This window comes from Polypterus senegalus, chromosome 12 (genome assembly GCF_016835505.1).
Source record: "Polypterus senegalus isolate Bchr_013 chromosome 12, ASM1683550v1, whole genome shotgun sequence".
Classification (NCBI taxonomy): domain Eukaryota; kingdom Metazoa; phylum Chordata; class Cladistia; order Polypteriformes; family Polypteridae; genus Polypterus; species Polypterus senegalus.
Window position 1 is genome coordinate 59,495,468 of NC_053165.1, and position 16,635 is coordinate 59,512,102.

Below are 16,635 nucleotides of genomic sequence, written 5' to 3' on the forward strand. Positions count from 1 at the left end.
ATAATGCAGCTCTAAAAACTTTTTTTTTTCTTTCTCCTTTTGTTTTAGGATCTTTCTCCATATCTGCCAAGTGTGATTCCTGGGCTAAAATCTTCACTGCTGGATCCTGTACCTGAGGTGTGTGTTACAGCATGTCCTTTTCTGTTTATGAATGTCATTGTATTGCCTCACTATTAGGTACTTACTTGTGTTTAAATTGCATGGTGATTTTCTGTTTTTAACCTTTGAGAAGAACTTAAGTGCAGTGTTCCTGTAAAAAAGACTCATGCCAAATTTATTTTATACACTTGGAGTAACAATGCCCGAAGTTTCAATATATCCTGTCTCATGCTTTTTTGACAGGTGCGTACTGTGTCAGCCAAAGCTCTTGGTGCTATGGTGAAAGGCATGGGAGAATCCTGCTTTGATGACCTTCTACCATGGCTTATGGAGACTCTGGCCTCAGAACAGAGTTCTGTCGACAGATCTGGTGCTGCTCAAGGCGAGTCAGGCCATCATTAAACATAAATGGCATCATTTAAAATGACCTTTGATATTTTATTTTTATTACCTTAAATTTTCTCTCACTCCTTTGTGATTTGAATTCCAGGTTTGGCTGAAGTCCTGGCTGGGCTTGGAGTGGAAAAACTTGAAAAGCTGATGCCTGACATAGTTGCTACAGCCAGCAAAATAGATATTGCTTCCCATGTGCGGGATGGCTACATCATGATGTTTATCTATTTACCTGTGACCTTTGGGGACAAGTTTACCCCATATGTAGGACCCATCATCCCCTGCATTCTCAAGGTGGGTTCAGCTATGTTGTCATTAAGGCTAACTTGACAGTGAGCTGATGTTCCTGGTCGTGCCAAATTATGCCTGGGAGGCAAGTGCAGCTACTTTCTGATTAAGTCATACTGATGTCAACACAGGACAAGACCGAGCTTTTGATGATACTCTTTCCTTGTTTCATATTGGTCTCTTGAAATCATACATTATATATCCCATTTAATACAGTCCATAGTTGTGGGCAGTAGGTATGGGAGTGGAGCCAGGGTCAACTAACTAATCGAGCTAAGCCTCACATCATTATTTTGGGTAAAGGGGGTGTGTTCACTTATTGCACACTGTTCACATGGACATGTATGTGATCTATGTACTGAAAGATTACATTATATTTAAGGAACTAATATACAGGTGGAAAAGTAATTTTTGCACGGATTTGCATGTTTTGTCACAGGACATGTTTTATGTTTAAATGTGTTGCATTAATCTTTAGTATATCGGTTGTTTTATTTATTTATTTTTTTTCCAAAATCCATACCACAAGATGATTTTAATTAGCTATCCTGGATTAATCAGTCTATTGCCCACTCTTACTGGATGTCATAATTGTCTTTTGTACAATACTTAAAATGAATGTTACACAACAGTCCCTTGGATTTAGAATGTTAGGATCATAGGACAACTGAATGTCCATGTGTGTGAGTGTGTGTATTACTATTGCTCTCTTCAATCCTCCAAAACCCAATTCCACTGGAAATTATGTGTTAAATTCCTAGAATAGAAATTCTGGCTGATATTCAAACTCAATGTTATGGACAAATGAAGTTGATTCCTTCATGGCTTTGCATTATTAAACAACCAGTCTACATGTTATGCATGCATTATATGCTTGTGACCATTTACTCATTTTTAATTAATTATCATTGAGAGCTGTTCCTACATGTTTAAGTCAAAGTGCACTCGGCTGGACTGGGATCCCTTGGGGATTTTTTATTTTCTTTTTAAGTCCTGTAGGCCCAGTTTGTCCAAGCTTTTCCTCTTGCCACCGTAAACTTCACACAGACAAAGCAGTGGGACATAAAGTGAATAGCATTGTATCTAATACAGTGCCAATACTTCACAGCGTGTCATATCGCTAGCTTGATTGTTTTGTGTCTTTATGCTGCTTTTCCAGATCAATTCTGTTTTCATATACTGTATGTTACATTGGGAGGTTGTGTTTTCATTTCTTTTTAAAGAAATGTGTGTTTTGACAAATTTTTATATAATTTGTATTGTGTTGTACCTTACGCTGTTCATTTATTATTACTTGTATTTGTCTTGTTTTGCTCTTTTTTTTCTTGTTTCTGCTTTTGTTTGATGTTCATATGCTATGTATTGTTCATTAGTGATGCTCATACACAAGGGGTGACCCAGAAATAGCATGAATTTTTTTGTGGATGCCAGAGGGGCATTAGTTCTGATGTTTGCTGCTAGTGTGTGTACTAGACTGCCCTCTGCATCATTTTTCCAAATGGCGTCCTTGAAGTCCTCAGGCAATTGCGTGATGGCAATGCCGAGAAAACAACCCAACCTGTTTCCCACACCCCCTACTCCCTGGACCTTGTTTCTTATTTCCAAGAATGAAGGACCTTAAAGGAAAGTGCTTTCTGGATGAAGAGGAGGTTAAGAATTAAATGATGGAGGCAATGAAGGCTATCACTTTGCAAGTTTCAGAACAGTTTTGAACAATGGAAAAAGCATTGGGAAAAGTGTATTGTCTCGGAGTTTTTTGAGGGTGAATACATTTTGGAAGTGTTCTGAGAAATATGATTTTTGGGTTTTTTTCTTATTATTTTTGGGCACCCCCTAATATAAGCCTTCTGCAACTAATATTGTTCACCCTATCTGTATATTGTCTTTAGTAATATTTCAAACTGTTAATTCCCAGTTTGATTTTTGGTTTCCTGCTTATTTGGTCTCAATACTTGCTGCTGTTGACACAGGATTGTTGTTTTATAGGCACTGGCTGATGAGAATGAGTATGTGCGTGACACAGCCTTGAGAGCTGGCCAGCGGATCATCAGCATGTATGCAGAGACTGCTATTGCACTCCTGCTGCCAGAATTGGAGCAGGGTCTGTTTGATGATATGTGGAGGATCAGGTAAGGGTTTAGTGCCTTGGAAAATAAAGCATACATTAGAAATAGCTGGCTAGGGATGGAGGTGCAGTGTGGTATGTACTGCTCTCATTTTCACTTTGTCCCTTTTTCTTTTTCTTTTTAAAAAAAACACAGATTCAGCTCTGTACAGCTGCTTGGAGATCTTCTCTTTCACATTTCAGGTGTGACGGGGAAGATGACAACTGAAACAGCATCTGAGGATGACAACTTTGGCACTGCCCAGTCTAACAAGGTGAAGTAGAGAAATAAGATGGTTATCTGACATTTTCCTAATATAGCTGGCCTTTCCTTGCTTCAGCTCTCAAGAGTTCAAGTGCATATTTAGCAATATATCATCATTAGATTGGCTGGGAGTGTGGCTATAACTATACTAAAATGGTTGGTAAATTTCATTAATGTAAAGTAAGATGGCCAAATAGTTAAAAAATGGCTATAATCCGCAACTTCAAAACCTTAACTTAAACTTGTCTGATTTAACTGACTGTTTTCCTTCGTTTAGGAGAAGAGTTTTCTTGGGGCAGGATGTTATTGTTCATTTCCTTTTTTTGGCACATTCTACTAGTGCTTCACAAGCACTTCCCTAGCCAAATGTATAAATTTATAAAATAATATTGGCATATGAATTTTGAGCTGTTATTCTCCACTTTGAGCACCTATTTTAAAGAGTTGCTGGACATTTTACCAGTTTCTGTTTTTACATTTTCCTTTACTTATAGGCCATCATTCATGCCCTGGGCCATGAGAGGCGCAACAGAGTTCTGGCTGGGCTCTACATGGGGCGCTCAGACACCCAGCTTGTGGTGCGGCAAGCATCCCTGCATGTATGGAAAATAGTGGTGGCAAATACACCTCGCACACTGCGTGAAATTCTCCCTACCCTCTTCAGCCTGCTGCTAGGCTTCCTTGCCAGTACCTGTGCGGACAAAAGAACGGTATGTTTGAGCTTTTACTTTTGGAGCTCTTATTAGCCCCCGTAGGTATAATGATGTTAAACCCTTAATGAGATGAGAACTGTGTATGTTTGTTATGTATCTATTCAAGTCTGTGGAAATCTGCAAAATATACTTCTTTCCACTCTTTTCATATTAGACAAGTTATGTTCAGTCTCTTTAGTAAATCAGTTGATGTAATATTTTATTTGTATTTTTATTCAAAAATGTTATCTTGTCTTGCTTTTAGATTGCGGCTCGGACACTGGGAGATCTGGTAAGGAAACTGGGAGAGAAGATCCTTCCTGAAATCATCCCCATCCTGGAGGAAGGACTTCGCTCTGACAAAAGTGATGAACGGCAAGGTGTCTGTATTGGACTTAGTGAAATCATGAAGTCCACCAGCAAGGATGCGGTGCGTGAGCTATATGTGGTCTTGTTAAATCTTGGCTATTGATACAGTTAATCCATTAATTAATGGGTCATATGTCCAGGGAGAAACGCAAGCCACATTTTGTGGCAACTTCTGGTAAAAGAAACACACACCTTAAAACGGATTTTGTTCTGAATTGGTTATATGCAGCTCCTGTCACCTCCCAGCCATTAACAGAGACCACAGCTATGCTGATATGGGTCCATATAGGTAATCTCATCTTCAGGCTCTTTTGTGGAATGCCTTGGACTGTGTTGGAGTCCCACTACTAATGAAGCTGGAGGCTTCCTAAGACAAAGAGGACATAATTTAATTTTTCTATCTCATGTGCTGAGGTTTTTGAACTTGCAAGCAAAGAAGCAACCAGATCTGAATCTTTTATGAGAACCTTCAGTTGCAGCAATATATATAATATTTTTCCTTTTTAATTAGCTTTTTAATGTTCCCCACCCCAACCCCCAAAAGGCATTCTCCAGATGGCCAGTTCAAATGGCATGTTTCTTCAGGTGGATGCTGTAGTGTTCTAAATAAAGCAATCTTTTCTGGCAGCACTACATTTTGAGTATATGACATGACTTAAGTGACCTCAGGTTTCTGTTATTCTACTACAGTTCAGCCCAGTAAGGATTTAAGATTTAAATCTTATAGTTGTCAGGAGACTTTTTACTCTACTAGATTTTAAAATACAGTATAACAGTTCGTTTCTTGATGCCTCCCCATCATATATTGGTAGGCTGGTAGAAGTGTTTTACATAAGTTGTAGTGTCACTAAGCCTCTCTGCATATCGTAAGCTAACTTAAGTGCTTGCAGACCTCTGGCTTCTTACTTTGTTTTGTATCTTGCCTGCTGCTGTATTGCAGGTGCTTGTGTTCTCAGAGTCTTTGGTCCCAACTGTGAGGAAGGCCCTGTGTGATCCACTTGAGGAAGTTCGAGAGGCTGCCGCCAAGACCTTTGAACAGCTGCACTCCACAATTGGTCACCAGGCGTTAGATGACATCCTACCTACTCTTCTGCAGCAGCTGGTGAGAAAAAACTATGAGCTGATTCAACACTAGGCTGTTCATGAAATTGTGACATTGTGTTGAACCCTTCAATTTTGAGAAAGTTTGGGAAAATCATGCATTAACTGCTGCATGTCCATTTGCTGATTTTTTTTTTTTTTTAATAAATAGGATGATGAGGAAACTTCTGAGTTCGCTCTGGACGGTCTTAAGCAAGTGATGGCGGTAAAGAGCAGATCTGTTCTCCCATATCTTGTTCCAAAGGTGAGTCAGAAAGCATCTGAATTACTCAGTCAGTGTTTCCATCTTAACTCCAAGTAGACAGTAATTTCATACACCCACATTGGCCCTGAACATGCTGGTCAAGTAGGTGCTTTGTCATGTCAGCATGTTTAATTATTATTATTTTTTATTTTTTTTAAACCCACAGCTCACAGCCCCTCCTGTAAACACCCGTGTTCTTGCGTTCTTGTCTGCTGTGGCAGGGGAAGCCCTTACACGCCATCTCAGTGTTATCCTTCCTGCTCTAATGTCTGCGCTTAAAGAGAAGCTGAATACAGAGGAAGGGGCACAGGTAAAAAGTTAAATAGGCAGGGCATGATTTTGATCGTGTGGTCAGGGTTTGCTCTGTATTGCATCTGATGCTGCAGGTTGGATGGTGTAAAAAGTTTACTAGAAATAATATAGTAAGTGAAAACACTCTGGAGCACAATTAAGTCTAATACTATTACTGGGTTTCTAAAATATTTAGGCTTGCTAACCTGTATTTTAAAAGCTGTATTTCTAGGGATTCTGGTCTTTCATCTCGGCGTTCTCCAGTATTCAGCCCGTTTTTTAAAATAAATATTTAATAGATTTTCTTTTGAAATGGACGGTTTACATATCTTAGCAGTCAGCTATGTTTTGGCCTGCCTGCTGCTTTTAACACAGACATTTCAAGGCAGCATTAAATATAACCTGAACTTTTTTTTCCTCAAACAAGGAGCTGGCAAGCTGCCAGGCGGTGATCCTTTCAGTGGAGGATGAAGTGGGGCAGAGGATCATTATTGACGATCTCCTGGAAGCAAGCCGTAGCCCTGACTTGGGTATGAGAAAGGCAGCCATTACCATACTCAATGGCTACTTCAGCAGAACCAAGGCTGACTACAGTATGCACATCAAGAGCCTGGTTTCAGGTTTCATACACCTCTTCAACGACACTGATGAAATGGTCCTAAATGAGAGCTGGGACGCCTTGAATGCTGTCACAAAGGTATGCAAAATGGTCTCTTGTGTGGGTTTCATTTTCTGTCACATTTTTAGTGCAGAGAACTTTGTTATGGAACTTGGCACTGTTGAAGTGGTCTCCCCCTAGTTGAATCCACATGTAGTGCTGCTTTACTGTGGACAGTGTAGCTTGAGGTATAGCGGGAATATGCTTTTGTGTCAATACCTCTTAAACAGTGTGTGTTCTAACCATCATGTCAAGTGCATTTTAGTTTATATATTGTATTTTTTTTCTCTCTTGTATTAAAAGATGTGACAGGTGAAACAAACTTAAATTTATATATTTCTTAACACTCTTTAAAAGGTTGTCAGTTTGTTGATGGTTTAATTTAGGTTCAGTCCCCCCACATTTTGTATTATGGATAGGAGAAAAAAAATAGCTGGGTAGAAGAAGATGGACAAAAAAAACTGATGCAGGGTTTGGTGGTAATCAGAAATTCTATGCAATTGCAGTCAAAGTGCATGCTCCTAAACTCTCTCTCTCTTTAAAAACAATGGGGCTGCTACACAACAATGATTCTGAGCAGTAAACCCTAAAGCCATTTGTGGTCTTGCTTGATTCTCGTCTTATGAAGCAGGAATGTGATTTCCCAGCCTCAGGACCTTGTACTTACACTTGAGGATTTGTTTTGTAGAAATTTGTAGTCGTTCATTGGCAGTTACAGATCTCACCCACTTGTTTTCTCTAGAAATTAGATGCCTCGAGCCAGCTGGCACTCATTGATGACTTACATCGAGACATTCGAATTGCTGGGAATGAGGCCAAAGGTGAGAACTTGCCAGGATTCTGCCTACCTAAAAAGGTAAGCCACCACTGTTTTGGACTACAAATTAAATAAAAAAAACAATTTACACTGTTTGGGGCACTTTTTTTAAGTTAGTAAGGCCCCAACTCTTGTTTGATTAGCTAGTGAATGACCCATACACCTCAGCTCTTCCCCCTTTTATAAGTGGCTCTACTTTCTACTCATAAATTTTGCTCTGTCTGTTTTCAATGGTAACGGCATCGTCATCTTAAGCCATTTTGAGTAGAAAGTATTTAGTATTATGTACCAGGGTTGAGACTGTAACCCAGGATTTACTCTTTAAATGTGATGCATGGGTATTTTTGGTGGTGCTTTTTATTTTTAACTCATGCTGTAATATTGGTTATTGGCATGTACTTCCCAAATTACATCATCTTAAAGGCATGAGTGTTGCTTTTTTGCCAGGGTGTCACCTCAATCCTTCCAGTTTTGCGTGAAGGTGTCCTGACTGGAAACCCAGAACAGAAAGAAGAAGCTGCCAAGGCTTTAGGACTTGTCATCAAGCTAACATCTGCTGAAGCCCTCCGGCCATCTGTAATCAACATAACTGGACCCCTGATTCGTATCCTTGGAGACCGCTTCAGCTGGAATGTCAAAGTGGCCCTGTTGGAAACACTTACCCTGCTTTTGGGCAAGGTAAGGCTGGGTACAATATTCCTGCAAATTCTGTTGTTGTTTTGTTGTTGAAATGTGCTATGCATCGACAAAACTGAGTAATTTCAAAAGCATTTCTTATATCTGCTGTGCTGCTTCCGGTTGGGATACCTTATTGCCACAGATGAGGAGGGAGTTCTTCATGCAGCTAATGCACAGTCTTCCAAGCCTCCAACGACTCCTAAAGGAGCTCTTTATTGTCCGTGTATTGGTTTTAATGAAATAACTACTAGTTAGGTCACTATGAGCTGTTTTAGGGTTTTTGTTTGTTTTAGTGGACGTAAACATTTTTCATTTTTTCTTTCCATTGTGTTCCTCCATAATTGTACAAACTCATCACTGTATGAATACGACACAGCTTGCTGCTTCTACTCACTTTCGCTGGGTTCAGATTTTAAATAAATTGATGATCAAAAGGCTGATGGGTTGCTTTTATGCTTATCACCATGCAGGAGTGCTTTCTAAAACACTAAGTCCATTTGTCCCTTTTCACACCAAAATATTTACTTGTGTTGTGTGATCCAACGTTAACTACCAGTTGCCTCCTTGTAAATATATTCATTGCTGCTCACGGTTACTTTGTTTTGAAAGGCTACCATTATCTACTCTCCTTTCCCATCTCCTCTGCAAAATAGCAAGGGGTATATATCTGTATAATGTATATGTGAAGAACTAAAATGTCCTGCTTGTGGATAGCGTAGCGGATTGATTACTTAAGATGTATTGATCTCCTCTGTACTCCCTGACTTTTGTGCTGCCAGATGCAGTGTTGTCACTAATATCAACACCTGATTCTTGAGTAAACACTAGGATTTCCTCATTTTAATGTTTTATTTTAAATAATAGTACAGTCATTCACCAGTATCTTAAACTACTACATTTTGGATAGCATAAATCTGCATGGACATGACCTGTGACGTCAGGTCACACCGCACACCTACAGACACATCTTTTGATGTCTGTTTCCCCTACACCAGGCTGAACTCTTCATCCCCCTGAACATACTCACATTTCACAACAGAAAAGCTAAAAGCAGGCTTAAGAGCTCAGTGTGAGATGGCAGCTTGAGCATTACTTTCTGTCTGGTGTCTGTGAAGGGTACTGAGCATCGAGATGAAGAAATGATTGACACTTGGACACTTGAGCAAATTTGAATGAGTCCATTCAGTCTATCGATAGCTGTTCACCTGATGCTTCCAAACTGTTGGGCAGATTTGAAGGTTTTCTTTAAAAAGAAATGCTTTCTGTTAATTGCTGTTCTCCTAACTGTGCTTCTTTGTCTTTGTTGCTGAAGAACCCATTTTTAAAATAAAACCTTGTTTACTTTCTTTTTAATTTTAAACTTCTGTTATATTGGGTCGTCATTTGTGTATGATGAAAAATTAAAATAATGGCTCAAGGTGTACAGTCTTAGTAGCAGTTCTTTGCACTGTCATGGGCACCTTTTAATACTGACGTGGCACATATACCACTTCCGAGGGGCTGTTTATCTTCACTGTTGCTTTTTTTTTTTTTGAACCTTGTGCCTACTCAAAGATGCCAATTCAGACTGCGAGTTAATTTATTTAACACCCCTCTTTGGGTGCTGCCCTTTTTCTTGTGTCTTACTCATCAACACCTTGTTTGCCTCTGATTTATTTTGCTAACTGCATTTGCCAGGCTCAGCTTAATCACTGCTCTTATGTAAAATGACAGCATTTGCTACAGTTGCCAGAATGTAGGGAGTTCTTTTTGGAGATGCTAAGGAAATATTCTTAACTCCTTATGTGGAGCTACCAGCCTCTTCATAGGTTTTGTATAGGCGTGGAAAGGTTAATACGTAGGCTTCCTACAAGGCTAATGCGCCAGACCGGTATCTACTGTTATCATATAAAGATGTGTGCCATGTTTGTACTATTTCCATTCATTAATTTGTATGTGTGTCTCTGTCTGTCTGTCTGTCCGTGTCTTCCAGACTGCACGTTTTATTCTTTCTTAGCACTGCATGTGAGTGTTATTCTGTCACTAAATGCAGGTGATTCCTTCAATCACATGAGATCTGTTTATTGAGTTTTGACATTTTTCAGCTTAGCCAAAGTTAAGTATGAGATGAGCACTTGTATACATCTAAACCGATAAAAGATCATTGTAAAATACCTAAAAAAATGTTGCTTGATATTTATACATTTGAAAAAAGTGTTTACATTTTTATTTATAGATTGTTATTGAGCATGTACAATTTTTAAGAGGGTCATTGGACAGTAGATGTCTGGTAATGTTGCATTATAGTGTGCTTGTGTGCATTTGTTTTTTTTTTTTCTAAATATATATTTATTCTTGCCTTTTCCTAAGCACTCCCTTAAATCTGCATATATCTCCTTGGCCATTTCCCTAAATTACAGTTGTTAACTTTTTTCTGATCCAAATGGTTCCATGGCTTCTGTATTTCGTCATCTTACAAAATGCTGTAACACATTCTCAATTTCTACGTTTTATTGATTTTTTTATCAATTTTCTTTAACTCTTTGTAAAGCATTTGGAGTGCCGTATAAGTAAATGTGTTTTTTTTGGTATGCTGTGTTTTATATTATGTTTTAGTGTACTCCGGATATTTGGAATGTTTGTACTTTTTGACACTTTGCTGCAGGCACAGCAGTCAAATGGCAGCCTTCCCATATGAGGTTTTTATGGCTTGATTATTTAAAGTATTTGTGCGGAGACTTTCAATAAAAGGGAAACACTTGTAAAATTAAATGGATTTGTCCGTGTCAGTCCCTCACCTTGTCATTCTGTCAGCAGTAGGTGACCCTGGCCTGGTGTCCTTTCGGTAGCATTGGGCAGCTCCTTGACACGATAAGGATTTTCTGTGTTGCTCTAGCATGACTCGACTTTAATCCTGCTCCATTAGTCTTGCATCCATCTGCTGATATTTTTCTTTTTCATGGGATTGGAGAAGCATCTGCATCTATGTTACGATCCTGTGAAGAGAAGCTTGAGAGTCACTGGACTAGTCAGTCAGTCAGTCAGTCACCATGCAAATGGTATCATTACTGTGCTTCCATGTGTTTAGTGGTGAGGTAACATACCTCAGAAAGCTGATTCCTATCTGGATATTGAAGCGACAGCCCTTAATGGCAGGTTTAACTTCTAATGTTTTTAGTATTTCTTGTTTTAGCATATTGTAATTGCTGCCCAGTTTTTGCCCTTAGATAATGGTAAGCTTATAGAGCAATGGTTTCAGCCCACATACTGTAGATTTTGGCTAAAGGTGCATAATGTCTTTTTCCCCTGGAGTAGGTGACTGAAACACTGTATATTATACTGTAGGTGGACCATATCTATAAGACATTGTTGCACAAGAACAGTGAGCTGCTGTAGATCTGCCTGGATTGGGCTTGTATTGAGCTTCTGCCAGATATGGGCCACCTTTTACAGTGGGGACTCTTTTTGTGAATCTCTTAAGGCCACAGTATTGTTCAGACAGACTTACAATTTCATTGGCCAAGTTACCCTTGCCTATTTTCTTTCTTGACATGGAACTTTCCCAAATTTAATACCCTCTTATGCAGGTGGGCATTGCCTTGAAGCCATTCCTGCCCCAGCTGCAGACCACATTCCTGAAAGCACTGCAGGACTCCAACCGATGTGTTCGTCTCCGTGCTGCTGAGGCCCTTGGAAAACTCATTAGTATTCACTCCAAGGTGGACCCCCTGTTTACCGAGCAGCTGAATGGAATCCGCTCTGCAGAGGATTCAGGAGTCAGGTATTTGATGGTCATCACGAGTAGCACATGGCTAACTTTCATAAGAACCACTTGCACGGGTATTTGTAAAATTTCCTCTTGCCTGTTCTTTATAATTAACTTGCAGGGAGACAATGCTACAGGCCCTCAGGTTTGTGATCCAGGGAGCTGGTGGGAAAGTTGATTCTACTATCAGAAGGAGCATGACAACAACTCTGTTGAGCATGCTGGGTCATGATGAGGTAGGCAAAATGTTTTATAATGTCACTGATAATGAAATAGCTTCCCAGTTCTCAGTCTTGTATCTTTATATACTTGATCAAGAATTCCACATGTTTCACAAAGTCATCAAGGGCAAAGTGATACAAGGGCCTGTACTTGATGTACTTTGTCTCCTGTTGGGTGAACTTCATGCAAAAAGGAATACACAAATTTTCCCCAAAAGTCATTACTGATATTTTCTAAATGTCTATAAGCAAGAACTGACTTGGGAATTCACCTGAGGTTCTTATGAAGTCAGGTATTTAACTGAGATGATGCTTTGGCTCATGCTTTAAGAATCCTTATGTTCTTAAACATTTCTTACATGCACCTCCAGCACAGACGATTACTATCACTGTTTGTTTCATGTTCAGGTGCCAAGTCAAGTGTTGGAATTGTCTCTCTCTTGCTTTTATACATTTACAAATATAGATATTTTCTTATATGAGCATGTCACACAGGTGAATGGGAGCAGTAGCAGTGGCAGCAGCTGATACAGCAGTAGTGGGAGGATATCATGCTGTTCACAGCCACCTACTATAATACTTCTGAGTAGTCTGAACTGCTTTAGATGCATAAAAGAAACCACCAACATCTAGCCGCTGAGCTGACCACTTAGATCTATTTAGTAGCTTCACTGTCGTCATCTGATAAGTGACATTTCTCTCCCCTGCTGTTTGGTTTCCGTTGGCATTGTCAAGTGTCCCATTTCTCCTTGCTACCTGCAGTCAGATTGCCAATTGTACTTGATGATTACCCTCTGCTCACTGGGCTGCCAGATTATTCATTCTTATTCTTTTAGAGGTTTGTTTCCATTTCTAAAAGCCTCCTCACTTTTCACACTTGAAGAGGCCCATGTGACACTGACATCTTGACGGAGGCGGGTTGTGCTTTTAAAAAAACCTCTGTAGGAAGTCAAAATACTCCCATCTGTGAGTAAAAGAAAGTACTTCAGTATGAGAGGCTGCACAGGATGTGGGCTTAGTGCACTGTTGCAGTGGTAGACTGAGATAAAAAGAGTAGAAAAGGAAAAAAATAAAACAAAAAACACGTAATCTGCTCATAAAGGTTGAACTGGCAAGTCATTTCTGATCAGCACTGTGTGCCTCTATGTTCACCGAGAGTACTTAAGACAGGCTTCTAAAATGAAACTGGCATGCTGTGTCATTGGTGGAATGTTGTTTGCAGAGATGTTTCAAAATAGCTAACTACTTAGGGGAGCGAAGCTTATCAATTTATCTATTACCTAATTTAGGGTAGACAGTAGAAATGTTAAAGAGTGAGTGGGAACTGTTAATGATAAGGAGGTATACAGCAAAAGTGAAGTATGGTTAAGTTTTTAAAATTAAAAATGTCATTCACCTCATGTCTTTGTTTACCCAGGATGCAACTCGAATGGCAACTGCAGGGTGCCTTGGGGAGTTGTGTGCCTTCCTGCCAGATGATGAGCTCAGAATTGTCCTTCTGCAACACTTGCTAGGTAAGTAGACTCACCTTGGATACATTAAAGGTGAGATTTGACATGGCTGGTTGGGCTTCTACCAGTGCGGCCATTAGATGTGCTACTCAGAATTGTCATAGAGATGGTGATTTTTATGGATGATCTGTGAGCTAATAACAGTCCTGATGTTAATCACTGCCATTGTGCTTTTATCTCCATAGCAGACGCCTCTGGTATTGATTGGATGGTGAGACATGGCCGTAGTGTTGCACTCTCGATTGCCATTAAGGCAGCTCCAAGTCAGCTTTGCAGCTCAGAGTATAACACATTGGTCCTAGACACCATTTTGTCAAGTGCATCGGCTGACAGGGTAAGTGGATATTTTGACATTGAAGGTGTTTGTGTTGCTGTGAATGAGTGAGTCCTTCATCCTGATTTGCCATTAATTCCATGCAGATTCCCATAGCCACAAGTGGGATTCGGGCAGTGGGATTCCTAGTGAAGCACTGCATTATGAGTGAAGGAGGAAGCTTGCCTGCAAAGATTGTGACTCATTTTGTAAAGGTAAAGTTGAAATTCGCAAATGAGGAATTGAATGTAGTACATGTTCACTTAAAACACCTCTAAAATGTCAGAAGTCAAGATTCTTTTATGTCTCTGACCACTTGACCTTGATGTCTCTTGAGGGCTGCCCAATTCTGCTTCAGCCTGTTACTTTCACGTAGTAAGATGTCTTAGTTGACTTTTATTCCCACTTGCATTTTTGACATCGATGCTCCTTCTGCTTTGAAAATTCACAGTGTTTGCAGAACTCATCCAGTGACATTAAGCTGGTTACAGAGAAGATGATATGGTGGATTAATAAAGAACCCACCCCAGCAATGGAGCTTCAAGTCATTAAACCAATAGTGAAGGCGCTGCTGGACAACACGAAAGACAAAAATACTAGCGTGAGAGCCTACAGTGACCAGGCCATTGTCAACCTGCTCAAGATGCGAGATGGTGATGCTGTCTTTCAGGTAGGTACAGACAGACGGTCCAGCATGTTAAATGACCAAATCCAAGACAATGTTTCTAATTATTCTTTTATCTAAATTTTCTAGAGCATAACCAGTATTCTGGACATAGCTAGCAATGAGCTACTGAATGAGGCATGCCGCCGATCTCTACGAAAATTGGCCAGTCAGCCTGACTCCAGTGAACAGATTGATGACACCATCCTAACGTGATCCATCAAACAGCAGTCCTTTCCTCAATAAAAATCAATTCAAAACACAAATAAAAACAGGCAACCTGAAAGGGAGTTGCAGAAAAGGCCATACAAGTAACAGATAGCTCCAGTCTTGGCCAATGGTTTTAACTATTTCGGGCAAAATTATGCTAATAAAACATGTAGGTTGTGAAATTGAATTTTAATGCGATGTGTGGCTCTCTTGAAGCCCCACCACCCCCCATATCCCCCTTCACTATGCATTTGCTTAGCAGTGCAGTGTACAGTTGACTTTGTGTTTTAAGTCTTGGTCACATACTGTATTATAATCGTGTGTCCTTGTAACATCACAAACAGATTGGCTAGTTTCCATGCTCCCCCGCCAAAAAAAATCACAACAGTATTAGGTTTTACTCTGACCTCTGGCTTTCGGAAGCCAAAACTGATTTTGCAGGCCTAATTCTTGGTATTTTCGTTTGTCCAGGTTGGAGGTACTAAATTAGTAGGCTGCCAGTTCAATTCTGAAATTTTACACCTTACTGATGTTGATCATAAACTCCTTACATTTTAAAAAGGGAGGAAGAAAGTCTAAGTGATAAAACGTCTGCATGCAGCACAGCTTGGAGAAGGACTCAACCTGAAGATAACATAACACTGGGCCAGAATTGTTAAGAAGGAAAAACAAAAGGACTGATTTAATAAATGCTAATGTAGTATCCATCAAGCCTAATTGTTGTTGGTGTTTTGTCCAGCATTTGACATGTGTACTGCTTTTGTGCTTTTTATTTCAGGATATACTATATTTTTCCCCATTTTTAAAATGGGCTTAATTGCCTGTTATCAATAGTAATGTCTAGTTTACCATTTTAGGAGGTAATATAGCACAGTACTGGATGGAAAAATGTATGATGAGATGAATGTACTTCTATCATCTGAAATGTAAAGATTCTCAGGATGTGTGCATCACTTTTAATGCCAATGGAGCCTAAATATGCTGGAACACAGGATGTCAAGGCAAACACCATCTCCGTTTCATGGAATGTGGAAACCAAATGGGTACATAAAGAAAAGGTCAACTAATGGTGTGGTGTAGGAAGCTTTTAGATTAGTCCTCTTATAAGTCTGTTTCTGATGTTTCCTTATTATTGTATAACAACAGCTTTATTAAGGGGGTAGGTGGATGTCGTTCATATATCCAAACACGCTTCTTATGAGTACTGCAGTGCAAGTGCTGCTTGAGTTCTCATTATGTAAATAAAACTTAAAATACGAATGAAAAATAGTAAAAGTCAGAGATGTTTTGGCCTTGTACCTTTTAATTGGTGTGTAACCCAGAGCTATAAATCCCAAAAACTGTCTCTAATTTTTGTGGTTAGGGGATTTATCCCAAATACATGCAGATGCAGCCTGTTCCAAACTATAAAAGCACAACATTTGGTGGGAATGTTGTTAAAGTGGGTTAGAGAATGATCTGTTAAATGAAGTACCTCAAAGGTGAAGATGAGTTTTACAGATATGTAGGTAACAATGCTTGAAGATTTAGTTTATTGCTCCTCTTCAGTTCAGCACACTATATGAATGCCAAATAAAGTCAAGGTCAGGAAGATGCACCAAACCATTTCGGGAGTTGCATGTAAAGCCAGAATACAATATAATATAGGAAGTTAACTTGTTTTATGCTTGCTTTCTCCACTACGGAGTCTGTGATTGGACACTGGTGTTCATCTGGGTAAGTTGAGTGTTTTGTGATGTAAACATCCCCAAAGCACAGGCCCAGCAGCTCACTTAAAGTAGAAATCCCTTAATTTACCATTGCCCCTGCGAAGTGTATTTGTACCAGTTGCATGTGGTGGGTTTTGCTGTGCTTGTTCACCAGTTAGCAAATTTGGGTCTCACTGCCATTGTCTTGTTAAAGCTTTTGTTGACTTTGCATGCTGTATGATGGCAGTCCCTCTGTGTGGCTGTGGTCTGACTTATCAGCAACT

The 16,635-nt window shown here is 39.7% G+C and overlaps 1 protein-coding gene across 2 annotated transcripts in view; it reads left to right on the plus strand.

Moving 5' to 3' along the window:
- The window catches only part of gcn1 (GCN1 activator of EIF2AK4), a 46,954-nt gene extending 31,580 nt beyond the window's left edge, over window positions 1–15,374 (plus strand). Inside the window, exons 39-58 of one of the 2 annotated variants that reach the window (XM_039771628.1) lie at window positions 49–117; window positions 343–481; window positions 590–786; window positions 2,767–2,909; window positions 3,042–3,159; window positions 3,644–3,859; window positions 4,107–4,271; window positions 5,151–5,312; window positions 5,463–5,555; window positions 5,722–5,865; window positions 6,274–6,543; window positions 7,247–7,360; window positions 7,769–7,999; window positions 11,566–11,759; window positions 11,866–11,980; window positions 13,383–13,479; window positions 13,662–13,810; window positions 13,897–14,004; window positions 14,241–14,459; window positions 14,544–15,374. In XM_039771628.1, the coding sequence (XP_039627562.1) occupies window positions 49–117; window positions 343–481; window positions 590–786; window positions 2,767–2,909; window positions 3,042–3,159; window positions 3,644–3,859; window positions 4,107–4,271; window positions 5,151–5,312; window positions 5,463–5,555; window positions 5,722–5,865; window positions 6,274–6,543; window positions 7,247–7,360; window positions 7,769–7,999; window positions 11,566–11,759; window positions 11,866–11,980; window positions 13,383–13,479; window positions 13,662–13,810; window positions 13,897–14,004; window positions 14,241–14,459; window positions 14,544–14,669 (3,069 nt within the window). In that variant the 3' untranslated portion in view covers window positions 14,670–15,374. The remainder of the gene's footprint in view (window positions 1–48; window positions 118–342; window positions 482–589; window positions 787–2,766; window positions 2,910–3,041; window positions 3,160–3,643; window positions 3,860–4,106; window positions 4,272–5,150; window positions 5,313–5,462; window positions 5,556–5,721; window positions 5,866–6,273; window positions 6,544–7,246; window positions 7,361–7,768; window positions 8,000–11,565; window positions 11,760–11,865; window positions 11,981–13,382; window positions 13,480–13,661; window positions 13,811–13,896; window positions 14,005–14,240; window positions 14,460–14,543) is intronic. The other variant, XM_039771629.1, reaches the window with a different exon arrangement.
- Window positions 15,375–16,635: the final 1,261 nt, after the last annotated feature.